Consider the following 17,806-nt stretch of genomic DNA (forward strand, 5'->3'; position numbering starts at 1 on the left):
ATCATATTCTGAGATTTAAAAAAAAATGTTTGCTTATTAAAAATTCATTTTAAAGCAGAAAGATAAATTTGTCCATTTGACTTGGAGTTTCACAATTGTATGACGTTATTTTCAATCTTTCAATTTAAATATTAGTGGATATCGATAGGGGATTAATAAAGGAATCAAAAGAGTAAAAAAATATACAGATCAATGTGCTTGATTTCGAGATATTAGCCATTGAAATATTGGCGGGAAAATAGTCTCTCTTGACTTTTCCTAGCTATTTCATTGACAAGTTTACATTCTCAAAACTATCAAAAAATAATTTGAATTTTATAAAACTTTAACAGATTGCTTATCATTATACATGTAAAAGATTTATAAAAAGATAAATGGGGGTCAATACCATTTTATTAAGGCATTCAAATGAATAAAACCTGAGGTTTCCGAAAATCGGACAAAAAATCAAAAACATGGCAAGAGAACTGCAATGTACCTTAACTAACCTCTGAAGCTAAACCCCCCCTTTTTCTAACCTTCCAACCATAATATTACATTATATATTACATTTGTTGAACCTTATGAAATAAACAGAATAGACCGTAAGTGAAGCAAAGCAGTAATATTCCAATTTGAAAATAAACACCCTATATTTATGTATTTTTTACATAAGTTTCTATTTATGCAATTTCAGAGTGGATGTTGCTAAGGATAATATGTGTTTCCGTGGTAAAAATTGAAGTCAACAAGACTTGACGATTGCAATTCAAAGTTTGCGTTAGCTTTTATGTATTTTTCTAATCGGCTATGGAAAATCAAGGACATTTAAGCTCTTAAACTGCAATATTCTGCAAAAAAAAACTCCGTTTCCAAGGAAAAAATAGGTTGCTATGGTGATAAAATTAAAAAAAATCCCACACATTTTTCTATTAAATTTGGTAAAGTAGTATCCAAACTTCATAACTACAGTGCTAACTATTCTGTACACATTTGCACTTTTCTGAAAAACACCAGAGAAAATGGGGTAATTCAACAAAAATCCCATTTTCAGAAAAGTTGAAAAAATGCATTTTTTCACAAAATGTTACAAAAAAATTACAAATTTGATTCACATGCAATTTTCACTAAAATGAAGCTTAAACCAAGTTCTATCAATGTTACATATGAAAATTAAAGAAAAATTCACGATTTGATTCATAATCAGGCTCTGAATTGAGGTGATTTAGCTAATTTTTGAAAGATTTTACCATGCTTAACGACCACAAAATAGAGTGTCCGTTACCATGGCAACCACTCATATTTTCCTACTCAAAATTATTTTTTGAGCATTTTTCATATATTGCTTCTACTAGACAAATTATAGAAAAAATCTGAAACCTTCATGTATCACACTCTGCCTGGTTCTTACAAAGAGCTGTACTTAAGTGCTGAAATTAATATTATTGATAAACATGTCTGTACACATTGAACTGATATTGTATAATGGTAGATAATTTATTTTGGATATATGGAGGCTCTGTGGATGAAATGGTGAGTATTAAAACTGAAGTTGGGATTTTTTGCATTTGTAAGGAAAACTTAAAACAAATATAGGATAAAGTGGGGATGGGTTCATGGTGCACATGTAGCATCAAGGGAGAACAACTTGGTGAAAAGTGCATTAGTTGTCAAGGTAACAATAGTCTGTGAAGAAATACACTACAAATAATGACACAGAAACTGAAACCTTTGTTATCAAATGTAAACAACCACAAAAATGTAACAAATAAATAACAAAACAGTTTGATGACAAAAATAAAACCTCAAAGAATCCAGTTTCAGTGCCATTATAAATCTATCATTAAATTTTGTCCTACTAAATTTGAACTGAATTTTTCAATAAAATAACATGCATTATTACTGATATTGGATAACTAGGCCAACACCAAATAGATAATTTTTGTGTATTGGAGTATACTCATCACAGACAGTGAACAAAAATCTGTCATGCATAACCAACCTTTCCGACTCGGTTTTGTGTCATTCAGTGGGACCCATTCTATGCCAGCTTGATAAAGAATTAGATACCATATTAATAGGTCTATGTGTATTAGTGTTTTGAAAAAAAATAATATGAAGAATTTTCTTCCATATCTCTTTGAATTATGGTGTGAACAAAGAATGTCAAAATGAGATGTGGTATCATTGCCACTGAAACAACTATCCACCAGAGTTAAAATGTATTCAATCTGTGTTAACCAAACTTTCAAAAATGGACATTGCAGACATCTATGATATATACCTGTGTAAAGTTTATTTTTCTATTTCCAACAAATTCCTTAGCCATAATGGGTAATCATTTTTAACTTTTAAACATAAGATTTTTTGTTCCTTTTTCAATCTGCAGCTTCAACATTTGAAACCAAAAAATGCTTTTACTTATTCAGGCTTATTGCATTTTGGGTTTAAAATTTTCTTTCTAGAAATAACTTCTGAAAGATTTAAAATGCTTTTTTTAGGAAAATCATTGAAGTAAATTATTTTTTTTATACTGTATTTTAGTAACAGGGAATCTCAAGATATTTACAAAGATACAACATTGTTAAATATTAATAATCTACACAATACAATAGGGTCTACACAAATAAAGTTTTCTAAACCTTAATTCAGTTCCTAAAAGGTAATTTCTATTGAATGTAATTTATTATCACAAGTAAGTACCTTTTTTGCTCCATACTGAAGTACTGATATCATGTACTAAACGACAATATCCATCAATTAAATCTGCCATATCTTCAGCCTCATCAACAGAGGAACATGTTATTGTTAGTGGCTCTGTGGCTCCTGCCACTTTTATTTGTAGAAGCCCTTTGTTTTCTGACACAGATGATTGTATGGATTGTACTTGGTTGAAGTCAGCCATGTGTGTTGGCTGTAAGAGAAATAAAAACAATTCATATTGAAATAAAACATCAGGAAAGAATTCTAGTTCAATGATTTTGTATTCAAAATTACATTTAAAGAAATCTTCGAACAAAATGCTTGTTCAAGTTGTTGAATTGATACTATTGACTGCATTTTCTCATGCATATCAATCTGAAAATAAATAAAGAATGTGTCCAATGAACCTAGATGCCCGGGCTTGTAAATATGTATGGCAAATTCTGCTATTTTTCTGTTTGCATAGGGACACAAATCAAGATCAGTGAAAGTGAAACCACTAAAATTTTAAACTAATCTGTGTTTTGTGGTATCAATAAGCAGTGTATTTGTTTCATAACATTTGGTTGAGGCAAACCTAAGTTATGGAAAGGAAACTAATTTTGGGATGTACTGGTATATGTACAAACAGATGTAAAAAATAAATGCCCCCTACACCACGTCGAGGGCATTACAAAATGAAGAATTAAAGCATTTGAAAAATTAACATTTATCATTTACAGAATACATACAGATGAAGCTTTCTCTGTAAGGTAACTTATTCCAACATCAGGTCCTATAACTAGTTCCATGGATATACTCCAACCAGATGACTAAAAAGAATAAATATACCATTAAATCAACAAACACAAAGCATAAAGAATATAGAACATATTTTGGTTAAAGATGTAATTTGGAATATAATTGATAATGTTTTAATATTGTATCTTATTCTGACACTTTGTTTTCAATGAAGTATATACTTTTCTGTGTAAAGACATCACAATAGGTATCAACTCTGTGTTTTCTATTACTGTAAATGGCTGTTACTATTACAAGTTGAGGAAACAGATAACTTATTGGTACCAATAAAAAAATATAAAAGGAATCTTAACCAACAAGAAATTATGGTTCAGAAGTTCCAATATAAAATTGTAAGTAAATACCATTAGTTTTTATAAGCTGTATTTCTTAATTATCCCTTATGCACCATGAATCTTTTGTACCTACCACTCATGCACCCCTGAATCTTTTGACTCTTTAGTCAAATTCCTAATGCCTTCCTGAATCTTGTTCAGTCTTTTATACTTATTCCTGATAAACCCCTGAATCTGTTTTAGTCTTTTGTACTTATCCTTAATGCACCCCTGAACCTGTTTACTCTTTAGTACTTACCCATAATGCACCCTGAATTTTTATACTTTTGTATACTTACCCCTAATGCACATCTGAATCTTTCTTGTTCAAATTTACACACAGTTTTCAACGTATCAAAAAATTTATATACACATTCATGTTCAGCAAACTGAGCATACTGTTTAAAATGGAGTTGTATCAACTTCCGTAATGTTTTGGACTGAAAAGAAAGAAAAAAACAATTGTGTAAACAAAAAAACATGATGTAGTATACACTTAAAAACCAATAACAATAACTCCTTGGTGAAGTGGTGTACTACTAAGTATTTATAACAAAGATTGAGTCTAATTTTGAAACTTCTTTTGTTATTTTAAATTGAAAGTCAGCAAAAATATGGTATTTATTGTAACAGATGTTTTAACCATTGAACATTTTCACATTGCCAACCATCTCTTCTGGTGTGATGTTTGGTGACTCTATTTTTGACATCTGATGTCAGCAATCAACCTTCATATCCTCTTTTACTAATACTTTGAAATACTTCATACATACATTTAGTGTATGTTCAGTGTATATTCACTTGTTTGTTTTCATGTCATTTGATTGAGTTGAGCCATTTCAATTGATATTTTGTATGGGGCGTATTGCATTTCCGCTAATTTTTCAAAGTCCCAATATTACGTTTCCGCAAATTTAAAGTATACATTTTCGCAATTTGTATTTATTACTTTTCCGGAAATTTACCTGGTAAATTATAAATATTTGAATATATATTGACTTGAAAAATGTTGATATGTCCTTATACAGAGACAGGCGAAAGCAGTTTCCAAAATTACCTAAATGTAAATTAGAAATTCACGAGACATTAAGACAAATAGATTTGAACACTAACAAAACTGAAACTTATTTTCACTTTTAGTTAGTCAATGATTTTGATTCGGGAATCGTTATACTTTCTTGTTTCACCAACTCGGTATGTCTATGTAATGAAATGACTGATATTTTCATAGATGGCACATTTAAATCCTGTCCGAAATTTTTCTACCAACTCAGTTTATTCGATACATGGGTATCTACATTCGTGGAATGTTACACGAAACTGTTGAATCAGCTTATTGATGTGTGCACTTCCCGAAGAATAACTCTCCAGCCCGAGGTAGTATATAATGACTATGTAATGCATACTGCTGTAACGAAAACACGAATAGTGCCGAGTCTTTTCATGGCCACTTGAACGAGCAGTTTTATGCTAGCTATCCTTACAGTTTTGTTTTTATCGATGTGTTATTGAAACTGCAAACAACATCTTACATAAAGATGAGAACTCTAACTGTAAAAGCACCCGTTTGGAAATGTGAAAAGGAGAAGATGGAATTCCTTTTACTTGCATGTTATGACATGTATGATGACCTTTGACTTACTTAATATTTATTTTATATTATGGCTTTGCTTTTGATCAACAGGTATTCCTCAATTATTTGCGGAAAAGCAATAATTTATTTTTTTCTGGAATAGTTACTTTTTTTGCGGAATAGTTAGATATTTATTTGCGGAAACGTAAACTTTTTTTTCCGGAAACGTCATCTTTTTTTTCCGGAAAAGTAATGCCAATTTGCGGAAACGTAAAACGCCGTTTATATTGTGTCTTTTTATGTTGTGATGTAACTCCTTTGTCCCAGGTAAGGATGAAGGTTGGTACCTATTAAATTGTTTCAACCCACTGCATTTGTTTGCACCAGTCTTAAGTCAGTAACCTGATGTTCAGTGGATGTTGTTAGTTGATGTGATTCAGAAATGTTTCTCATTTTTTTTTTATAGATTAGACCATTGGTTTTCCTGTTTGAATGGTTTTACACTTTTAATTTTTTAGAGCCCTTTAGAGCTTGCTTTTTATGTGTGAGCAAAGGCTCCTTGTTGAAGACTGTACTTTCACTTAAAATGATTTACTATTAAAAATTGTGACTTGTCTCAATAGCACTTATTCCACATCTTCTTATATAGATATAGGAAGATGTGGTATGAGTGCCAATGAGACAACTCTCCATCCAAGTCACAATTTATACATATATATATATGTATTTAATTATTACATCATATAAGCATACATTTTGAAAATAACAAAATCAAATGTTCACTTTGCACATTTTTGACTTGACAATATCCTCCAGCTTACTTTCCACTTACTTACAATAACATGTCAGATTTTATGGTTTTAAGTTCTCGAATTTTCCTACAATTTTTTTTTTTTGTTACATGTACTATTTTTTTTATATAAAAAATAATGTTACCTTTGTAGAATCTATCACAGATCGGGGAAGGAAACGTTTTAATCCAACTTCTTTTTCTAAATATTCAAAGTTGGACTTCTTATCTATGGCAACTTGCGGCATATCTTTAAAGAATCGCCTGAAATATAACAACAGTGTGATTAATAACTGATATTTCCATGTTTTCCTAACAGACAATAAAGTTGTTGTTTTCAGGCAATGACAATATTTTATTTACTTATTACTTAACCATTGTTAACAGATTGAACTGACACATACATGACATATGAAATAGAATTAATATATTCTTTTTATATAATACACCTTTTTGCTATTTGTCCGCCATTACTGGATATTACACAGGTTCCTGTAAAATTTATGACGTCATAAAACAAAATGTCTGACGCCACAATAGAAAAGTGATTGTTGTTTGCGTCAAAAGTTCAAGCGGCCGGGTCAGCCGGAATTAGTGATAAGGTGTATATAATACACAGTGTAACATTTAATCATCTCAGCTTTTTGTTACTTCAAATATTTGTCCTTGAGCATTCCTGATGAAAGTAATTCCAGAAAAGCGCTTCAAACGCATGAAATTTTTTAACATGTTGTTTTAATTTTTTAACAAAAGGTTGTTAGCGTTATTATAAGAGTGATTTGTAGTCCCATTTAAAAATATTTTTTTCTCAAAAAAAGCAAATATTACAAGTCAGGTTGACCATAACCAATATGTAACAATCATATCTGATACATGTAGAGATAATTTATTGTTACTGGAGAATTTACATGATGCTATCCATAAAATGTCTTTAGAATATCTTTATGGTGGAGATTTGTTTCATTGGTAATCATACCATATCTTCTTTTTTTAATATTGTACATTTTCAACATATGAGAAGAAATGCAAGACAATTTTTCAATATATTAACAAGTGCTGTTGACAGTTACCTCATTTCTATGCATCCTAGTCTGATGGCAACTTCTTGGTCAATAGTCTCTGCTATATCACGCATATAATCATTCCTTATCTGCAATACAGATTATTTAACAGTCAGAACATTGTTTGTCATGTATCTTTTTTCATGAATTGAATCAATATTGTTTTTTCATGACGTTGATTGTTAATTTTTGGTGGGGATTTAGCTAATTTGTCATCAAATATTATAATCATTAAATGATATTATATTGACAAATTACTCATACCATAACATAATAATTTATTTATAACTCAGACACATGTGCAACATGAGACATTATACATAATGATAAATCATCATAAACTATCAGGAGATCGTATTGATGGTTGCAGTGTAAATAAAATCATAGGAAAATAAATTTACAATATCTTCACTGTTTTATTATTGAACAGGGATAATTTTTCATAACTTCAACTTAAAGAAAGAAAGCAGCCCTTAAATTTTTTACAATGACTGTACATTATTATTAATATTTGAGAATATTCTATTTTCAACCCTTGTTGACAATTACAGACTGAATTTCAAATAAGTAATGCAATTCATTTCCAATGTATGTAGAAATGCTAGAGACAAAAGAAATAGTTACCTGATCGTATAAATAGAAAAATGTCACTTTATCTCGCTGGAATAATTCTTGGAAACTCTTTGGTAAAAATCGAACTCTAAGTTCATATCTGAAAAAATGAAAATATATATGGTTAAAATTCAAAAATTATTGTGTGCATTTATTATTGAGATTTAAACATGAAAGACTAAAATTTGATGATAATTATAGTGGATACAGGAAAAGCTGAATACAAATATTTGTGAAAGATTTCAGAACAGAAGTTTGTATTATTGCAAAAACTCACCAAGCACAATATTTACAATAATAAAATTAAAGTATAATGCACCAGTAACAAAAAAGCAATCTTCCTAAAATTCTTCTTCTATTTCTCATATGAGCAGTACCACTTCGTGCTAAGGGTAGATATTCAATACTCAAATTAACACTTTGTTTTTATTCAACTGCAAATACCCATCTCTATTTTTGTATACCAAAAACAATTCATCTCTTTTTTATATTTATGGTACGTTTTTAAATTAGTTATCCTCACTCTGATAATACTGGATACACATGTAGTATAACTGTATTCTGAATATTAAATATTAGATTAATTTGAAGGTGTTTGAGTGGCTTTCTATTAGAGTATTCTTTCATTGACATATACATATATATGGTACTACATTTGTGTTCTGTATCTTTGAGTTTTTGGTACAATTATACAATTATACAAGAATTACAGAATGGGAAATAAATCTTTAAATACCTCTGTTCTTTAAATAGCTAGAAATTTGGTTGTGTAAACTTTTTTTGTTATATTTTATCAATTTTAAAAATAGCATAAATGTACTTTTTATTTTTTTGCACAAATTAAAGATTGGGATTTTGTAAAAATTGGCGCAAATGCAATGCACTTATTTCGTAGCACATTGTACAGTGATGAATTATATGAAGTGACCAGATATATTTGTTATTCAATAATTACCTCCATTCCTCTGGCGGATGTGAAGATTCATATTTTTGTCGTACTTGGTACATAGATAAATTATTATGTAGCCAGTAAGATTTTCGGGTAATAATATGTACAAGTTTTAATGCGTAGCACTTTGAAAAATATCTTTCACCAGCAGCCAACCGACCAACAACCAATTGAATGATGTCCTAAAAATAGAAAATATTTACAGTTGAAGAATTTTTAGGAGAATTATTCATTCATTTTTTCTACTTATGGGTTAATACTACTGATGGTGTACTATCTATCAGAATGATCAGCCCCAGTAGTCAATGCGTTCAGAATAAATTTCAAGTGAGGCCTATTATTTTTGTTTAACTGCAACTGGGATTTAATCATTGCTGGTTGATCCCTAGGGTATCATCATCCACCCAGCTCAATTGGTACTGCTATTATCTACCTTTTATTTTTAAAATTTTCAGTTCTTAAAATTATAATTTTTTGCTAAAAATAAACTTAAAACTCTCTCAGGCAAATTTGTTCTTTCTACTTTGATCATCTTTTATAATTGTGCTCTCAAACTATAAAAGATGAGCTCACTTGATCAAGATCATTCATGAAATATGTGTTGTAGTGTACTGAAATCAATCAATTGTTTTGAACTAATTCATTACTACTACTAAGAGACAATCAGCCCCTAGGCTACCATGAAATGCTTTAGTTCTGATGCTAATAAAAAAAAATAAGGGTGCTATTAGTAAACATCACCAAGTTAAGTTGAATATAAACAGTTTTTGGTTGTTCTGTTACAACACTTTTGTGTTTTATGCACTCAAACATTTTTATATGTTTGTCATGTTTGTATGTTCCAAACTTAAGGTCTTGAGTGAACATGAAGAAGTCTATAACAGAATCAATTGTGTGTATTATCTTATTGGTCATATTTTGAAATAATTCTACATACCTATCTTGATCAGTTCATAAAAACCATAAATATTCAACAATTCAATTAATACTGAAAATTCAGAAATTATTCACAATAATTTAAACATAGCAATAATTTCTGAATTTACAGTAATGAACCTGTGAACAAAGTTTCAATTTCCTTGTTTAGTGAAGTGTGAAATCTATGTCAAAACTCTTATCAAACATGAGCTGTCAGGTTGCAAAGGTACCCCACCAAACCCCATAAGATAATAGGTCAGGTTTGACCATGTCAGAGCCACATTACTTAGTAACATCATACCAGTAGCCAGGGGGTGTGTGTACGAACACCCCCTTTGAAAAGAAATAGGCACTGCTTAAGTCAACATCCTGTTTGAATTGTGATGGTTAAAGCTGAGTTTGTGAGTCCAAAAATACCCCACCCCACCTTGGAAATTCATGTCTATGGGCTTGAACATACAAATTGACAAAATCTTTGAAAATCACCCAGAAAATGAGGTCAAGGACAACTGACATATCTCAAGACTGAAACTAATCAGACCATTTCTATACCAGATTCTGTAGATTTTCTACCTGAAGTTAAATATAACATTTTACCAATAATTAACATCCTTGTCACCCCAAGCAGGATTAGTATAAGTATTTCTGTCTTTGCTCATAGCAATACTAGTAGTCATAACAGATATGACTTGAGATTCACTTACTTTGACATCCGTGGCATCCCCATATTTGACCATATTAAATCCTCCATTAGGGAGGTGAACTTTGAGAATTGATCGATCCATCAGGAATTTTTTAACTTTTTGATCAAATTGATTATCACTGTGTTCCCCAAGTGGGTCAATCACAAGATCCGAGCATGCTTCACATTCACCATCTTGTATCAACTTCCATAAACGACTCCATCGGGCGATCTGAAAAAACAAAACAAATTCAATTAAATACAAGAACAAGATAAAGTCATGGGTAATTAAGAAACAGACTACTGATATTTCACACATCTTAAAACTTCTTTTGAGAAAGATTATCTTACTGTATGTTAGAACATGTAATATATCAAAATCATACATTTTAATGAATGAAAATACAAATTGAGAATTCTAAATTCTAAGGCCTTCAAATTTACTTGTTAACTATGGTTGAACTATTTTTTCTACAAAAATCTATAGCATTTAAAATTTACTAGTTAACTGTGGTTGAATAAAATTGTTCACATACACAGGTCATTAAACCTATCCTGTGTTTCTTTATACTACTATAATATAGTTAATTAGCAGCTATTTATTCCAAATTTGATGTCCGTAGAAGATAATAACAATATATTCAGTACAGGATATGTGTATTATTTGTACTTACTTAATCATATTTTAAGTATCCAATTTAAATTTCATTTTCATATTAAAACTACCATTAATGTCATGAATGTTCTGATAGTAAACAAACATTGTACTACTAGGTAAAAACATCCTATCCTACTAACACAGTAAGAACATTACATGTAAATGATTAATCTCTTCCCTTGGGACATCACTACAAAATATACACCTGTAGAAAACCACTGCTATCTTCACAGTTATCCAACAATACTGTTCCACCCAATGTTGTAAACACATAAGTGGGAGGGGAATTATTTATAGCCCCATAGGACATCTTAATAATGATTACCCCTGCTGGTTACAGATCTGCAACCATCTTAAATTACTATCTTTTCATATGCTGTTACTCCCAAAGATCTTACCCTAACTAATATGTGAAAGAGGGAATAATCCATCTCTTAAGATCCCTTCCTTACTAAAATGTGAAAGATGGAAATAAACTGTCTCTTGAGATCTCATCCCTGCAATGTACACACTCCATTTCCTTACTTTACATCTGCACTTAGAAACTAAAAGGAACACTTTTTGATGGTCCTCTTTTTGACGCACAAGGTCTCCCTCCTTTTGGTGTTCATGTTATTGTAGTTTTTGTACCTTTGATTTGTATTTTCTTTATCAATTTATGAGATTTATACATTAGCAAATTATTGCTGCTTGAATAAAAAATGTCTTTACTTTCTAACTTAACAATTTTAAGCACCTTACTGTGGATTCATTTATTTTTGTGGGTAACAATTTTCGTGGATTGCGGAAAACTTGCATATTCGTGGATATTTAAATTTATTGTTTGAGAAAAGTTTGCATACATTCCTATTAAAATTTTGTATTTCGTTCAACATTTAAATTGGTGGTTCTCCTCTGTTTCCACGATATCCACGAAAATTGGTATCCAACGAATATTAATGAATAAACAGTATTTGGATATAAATACCTTCAAACCTTATTGTGTGAAACTAATTACTCTATCATTTTTTCTTACATTCAATGTATCAACATGAAAACTTACTACTTGACTTATGACCTTTTGGGGGCAGTACTGTTTAACTTTTGACCTTTCTGCTATTGAGATATATAGAGATATTATTAGGGACATGACCTGTCATTTACATGTAATACATGTGATAAACTGTCATTCTGTATACATACATGTATCAAACTATTATTTTAGGAAAAGGTATAATTGAACTTGGGTTTGGAAGCCTATATGTTTACCATTTCATTAACCCCATTTATATGATATCCTGATTGTGTTCTTCACTGTCATTAACACCTTGATTCTTCTGTGCTGGTAACCAGATTGTAAATTTTGTATCTTTTATATTCATTGAAACATTCAAACCATACCTATTACCTGAAAATACTATCAGGTAAAAATTGAAAAACCAACACAACTTGCTAGTTCTTCTGGGAAGACAAGATGTTACAGTGTTAAACCACTTTAGTTAACTATTAGGAAAGCAAAGTGCAATTGTGAAATCAATAAACAGTTTTATTGATGAAAAAAAAATAATATTTGGTTCAAATGGTATAACTTTACAATATTCATTGAAATTTTTAATTTATTTGTTTATACACATTCTGTGTTCTCAGATCATCCCATTTCCAGACCACTGACTGGATATAAAAAAAAACCATTTTTACAGAAACTTTAAAACCTGAACTGAGGTCTCGGTGGCCAAATTGTCTAAATGGTGGAAATACTATATCACTAGTCTGTCAACACTGAGGATGTGAGTTTGAACCAGCACAGGGCAGGTGCACTTGACTCTAATCTAATGAGGTTTCTCAGTTTTCCTATCGAACATTGGTAGTTCTCTACAGGCAATCTGGCTTCAACCAATAAAAACTGACTGCCACGAAATAGCACAATAGTGATGAAAGTGGCATTAGGCACCAATAAATTAGAATCTGAGCATACTGAGGGCCTCTCATTTATTTTTCTCATGGTTTGGGTTTTCAATATATTAGCTTTTGCCATATTTTGCTGTATTGGGAGTAGGTTTGCTCTATCAAAACATTATCTTAAGTCTTCGGCAGCTAAGCTATTACAACTGAAGGGTGTGGCAACGTCTTTAATTTAACAACATATAATTAGTTATCTAAATTTCATATCGTCAGATGCAATCAATTCAAAGTATTTCAAGTATAAATTCATTAAAAACATAACAGATCCCAGATCTGATGAAACAGTGAAATTGTTGAAATTGATAAAAGGCTTGTTAATCTAGAATCCACCCATCCAGATGTCAGAATTAGTTCTGTGCATGTGTATTGCATGTTCCTATACAACTATGATATATCATATGAATTAACAATTACATAACATACACTCAGCTGTTTAAAATTAACCACATATTTTACATTTTATTTCTTCAAAAAATAAAAAATAAAGATTTGAGGCGATATCTTGTCTGATCATGCTGATCAAAGCAGAATAAACTTTAAACTTGTAGTAAGTCTATATGCCAGTAATGATAGTAATCTATCAGCCTAAACTGTGCAGTTGAACCTTTTAAAACTAACATTTTTCAAGGGGCATAACTCCAATGAAAGCAGAATAAACTTTAACCTTGTAGTAGGTCTATATGCCAGTAATGATAGTAATCCATCAGCCTGAACTGTGCAGTTGAACCTTTTAAAGTTTTTTCAAGGGGCGTAACTCTAATGAAAACATACAACCATCGAACTTGTACATGTATCTCATTAGCTGGTGCAGTGGTATCAGTATTTTGATCCAATTTTGATACAAGAATCTGACTACAACAAGATCAAAGCCTGAGATGTTTATGATTTCCTGTCTCACTATATGACCTTCAAAACAATTACCAATTTTTTATTTTATAAAACTCAAGTGGTATTCTACTTAAAATGTTTATAAAATGAGTGAAGCTGATTACTCACAATAAACTATGTCGATACTGGTAAGCTTCTGTTTTATCAATGTCAGTAATAATGGCCACTGACCGACCAACAATTACGATGATTCAGAGGGTACACACAAAAATTACCACAGTTATTTGATAAATTAGTAAAAGTAACTTATCCACAATTCTTCATTAGTAAATATAATAAACACAATAATTGATGAAGAAAAAATACACCTTCACATGGAAATTCATCATCTAATTGCAAGGCAATACTTGTTATAAAGAAAAGAATATTTTTCTCACATGTTCCTGCCATAACAAATCTGTCTAAATGTTATCTGTTTTTTGAAATGGCATCCATCGATTGTTGTCAATATAAGAATATTGACTGTAAAATTGAGGAGGGAAATGGGAAATGTGTCAAAGAGACAACAGCCCGACCAAAGAGCAGATAACAGCCGATGGCCACCAAAGGGTCTCTAACACAGGGAGAAAATCCTGCTTCTGAGTCCAACTACAAATGGCCTATTAACAAAAATGTGTACTTAAGTTCAGTAAAAAAGGACTACAGAATCAAAATAAAAAATGTTGACATTTAACACCATAAACATCCTGCATGAGTACATAAACCTTTAAACACTAAAAACATCCTTCATGAGTACATAAACCTAGTTTTGTCAAATAGAGATGTTGGAAAAAAGAAATGTCCTCCAAAGCAGTTCAACACCTTCCACTGAATTTACTGTCCAGAATATGTATGTTTAATTTGCTACACAACCTAAACATGTTCTTTTTCTCTCACTCTACCTTTCTGTCTGTCTCTCCAACTGTGGTGAATTGCTGACACTCACTTTTAGGTCTATTAAAGTTTACCTCCATACTTTTCTCACCTAGCCTATTTAACACCTACAATCACTTCATTATACTGTTGTCTCGTCTCTTCCTTAATAAAAACATTTGACACTCAGGTTTGACATTAAAGTTCAAATCTAGTGATACATTAATCTGAATTTAACTGTAACACAATTTGATAGTCATGACATCTTCTACAAGTATTTTAATGTTTACTGACATCTAAATGGACACAAAAATGCTATCCTGAAACAGGGACAGCAACCTTTTAGCTATTTTATAATTACTTGGCTTAACCCCAGCAGCCAGGAGTCTACTATCCTTTTTTCTGCAAATGACTCAGCATGAACTGACTCCTATGAATTACTACTGCAGTAATTTTTTATACTAAAAACAATAGTTTTTGCTGTCAGTTATTCTATCCCAGTCGTGCATTCAAATCCACATAATAAATACCCATCCAATTCAATACACAAAACAAAATTGCCTACCCTCAAATTCACTACAATAATTAACTAAGAAAAATTCACACACTAAGTCAGAGAAAATTGTAATTTCACACATGTGTCTGTGATTACACTAAGGTATTATGTTGTACTTTTATAATTGACCATTAATAAGCATTCCATAAGATCTTTAAGGTCGACCTGACAAAGTGACAATAACACTAATAAATCATAACTTACTTAACACTGGAAAAATAGGAGGAAATATCCAAAACAAAGTGAATCTGTACTGTTTATCATTTCACATTCCTACAAATTACATTCCCTCCTGAACAGATAGTATGCCCCTCAAAACAACAACAAATAATATGAAATATGCAGTTACCATGAAAAGAATTATTGATTGTACACAACTGCACTGAAATCAGTGAGGGGTTAAGTATTTTCTATCTTACATCAAACCTAAGCTGATAAATATCACTTCTAATCAACCATCATCTCGTATTATTAAACAGGTAGAAAATAATAATCAACCTCCCTCATTCAAAACCAGAGTTTCTCAGATCAGACATGAATCATTTATCATATATACATTAAATACTAAATGTTCGATTCTCAATTTAAATAAAATTTTCAAAATTTGATATCATTTTAAAGTTTAAAGTAATTACATTAAAGAGGTCACTCACCCATTTGTCTTGTTTGTATATATCCTAACTTACTGTCAATAAGTAATAATGCATGTGCAACTCATCTGTAACTAAATACGAGGTTCACAAAGGGATATGTAACCTGCCGTTTGTTGTGTACTTGAGATAATTCAATAGAAATACATAGAGGATTACTATCACACACAAATTATGAATGAATTGTATGAATAATTTGACAAGATATAATGTGACAGTTGTGTAGGTTTGTAATTTATTTATAGCTATTTCCTTTCTTGACAGGTTAAAATTTAGAATTGGGTTTGACATGATCTAATTAGAAAATAAACATATCAGTCAATTTAGATATAATTTATTTGGATTCAGACAAATACCTATCTATTTTCAAATATAATATTCAAGTTTTGTAAGTACTGTGAATGGATACTTTCAGTTAAATCTTTATTCACTAAAAAGTCAAGAATCTTAAAAAAACAAATGTACCATATTCATGTTCTAAGGGTTTTCTGACATTTTTTTGTCAACAAGGTTTGAAAAGGTTGTCAATACAATCAGTGACAGATAAATAAACAAATCACTGCCAGACCAGAAGGTCACTGTACACTACAATTGTAAGACATTTCCCATACTTCTGTACACTTCTGCTTAATAACTGTATTGAGCCCCTTATATTAATTAAACAATTACCCAAAGGACAGCATGATACAGCCTATTGCATGTAAATCCATTATGTAAGGAGAGTAATGATTAACATGGTATAATGGGCCGCCCAACTACAAGTGTCCTTCATTTAAGCTGGGACTCTCATCAGCTTAGGTCACCAATCTTTATGGACTGACAGTGTGTAGGTGGTCTTTATATAAATATGCTTATCAACAGAAATCTACATTTCTTTCTTGTAATAAGTCAATATATTAAAAACAATGTCTCTTTAAATTCGTGGTCAAATCGTCATTTCTTCACAAGTAAATTATATAATTAATTAGGATTTTACTGAACATATCGAAGTCAATAATACTTTAATATCAATTAATCTCATGAAGATTTTACTGTAGATCAAATTCAATTTTACTTCAAAATTTAGAATATTTGCACTTTCTCAAACAGTGATACATTTCATCATCTTTGATTTTTTTATAAGATAAACATATATTGATCTTCCTATGTAAATCCCTTATTGTTTTTTTTTTTTAATTCTCAAAAGTTTTTTATACTTTATTGCCTGTCCAAACTTTTGGCTCTGCAAAATTTCATACAAGAAGATATTCAGAGTAGTGTTGGCAAAGAAGCAAATAAACAATACATAATACTGATAATGAAAAGTTACAAGATGACAGAGACTTTTAATAGTTGTAGCCACTGAACCTGAAGATGTCAGAAATAAAAAAATGAAATCAAGATTGAAACAGAGAGACAAATAATCCCCTATAAACCTCTGATACCTGAAGTGGCAGTATCACAGAGGTCAGTGATTAAATTTGTATTGTGTGATAAAGTTTTGATAAAGTCTATTTAACAGTTGCCAAAAACAAAAGTTTGAGTATGATATGGGTTGATTACCTTACAAAACAAACATGATCTGATAAACAAGACAACATACCATCATCTCACAATCAAATTAACATCTGACCAATTAACCTTATTTCTTTCCTGCCGAATTCAAAGCGAACTCTAAAACTGTATCGAAATGTGGTCACATTAACCTACATTTAAAAATACAACCAATATAATAATCTTTTTTTAAATGAGTTGACCTATAACCAAACATGGATGACTACCACAGAAGCACAACAGATGCAAAGTTGCAATCTTTAGTATGGATTGGTATCAGACATAGTTTTTGTCAAGTACAAAGTAATGTCAGCTGACAAGTTACATCTAATGGAAAACAAATTGC

At 30.7% G+C, this 17,806-nt stretch overlaps 1 protein-coding gene across 12 annotated transcripts in view; it reads right to left on the minus strand.

Annotated features, from left to right (window-relative positions):
• LOC134695336 (focal adhesion kinase 1-like) overlaps positions 1 to 17,806 on the minus strand; it is a 66,505-nt gene that overhangs the window by 34,315 nt on the left and 14,384 nt on the right. For 7 of the 12 annotated variants that reach the window (XM_063556624.1, XM_063556633.1, XM_063556607.1 and 4 more), the window contains 9 exons: positions 10,405 to 10,614; positions 8,789 to 8,964; positions 7,846 to 7,933; positions 7,231 to 7,310; positions 6,307 to 6,424; positions 4,097 to 4,237; positions 3,414 to 3,494; positions 2,683 to 2,893; positions 1,982 to 2,029 (listed from right to left, as the gene is read on the minus strand). In XM_063556624.1, coding sequence (XP_063412694.1) covers positions 1,982 to 2,029; positions 2,683 to 2,893; positions 3,414 to 3,494; positions 4,097 to 4,237; positions 6,307 to 6,424; positions 7,231 to 7,310; positions 7,846 to 7,933; positions 8,789 to 8,964; positions 10,405 to 10,485 — 1,024 coding nt within the window. In that variant the 5' untranslated portion in view covers positions 10,486 to 10,614. Of the gene's footprint in view, positions 1 to 1,981; positions 2,030 to 2,682; positions 2,894 to 3,413; positions 3,495 to 4,096; positions 4,238 to 6,306; positions 6,425 to 7,230; positions 7,311 to 7,845; positions 7,934 to 8,788; positions 8,965 to 10,404; positions 10,615 to 11,056; positions 11,173 to 15,481; positions 15,589 to 15,930; positions 16,102 to 17,806 lie in introns of those variants that run through there. The other 5 variants (XM_063556593.1, XM_063556585.1, XM_063556615.1 and 2 more) reach the window with 4 other exon arrangements.

The sequence above is a fragment of the Mytilus trossulus genome, chromosome 1 (genome assembly GCF_036588685.1).
Source record: "Mytilus trossulus isolate FHL-02 chromosome 1, PNRI_Mtr1.1.1.hap1, whole genome shotgun sequence".
In the NCBI taxonomy this organism is placed as follows: domain Eukaryota; kingdom Metazoa; phylum Mollusca; class Bivalvia; order Mytilida; family Mytilidae; genus Mytilus; species Mytilus trossulus.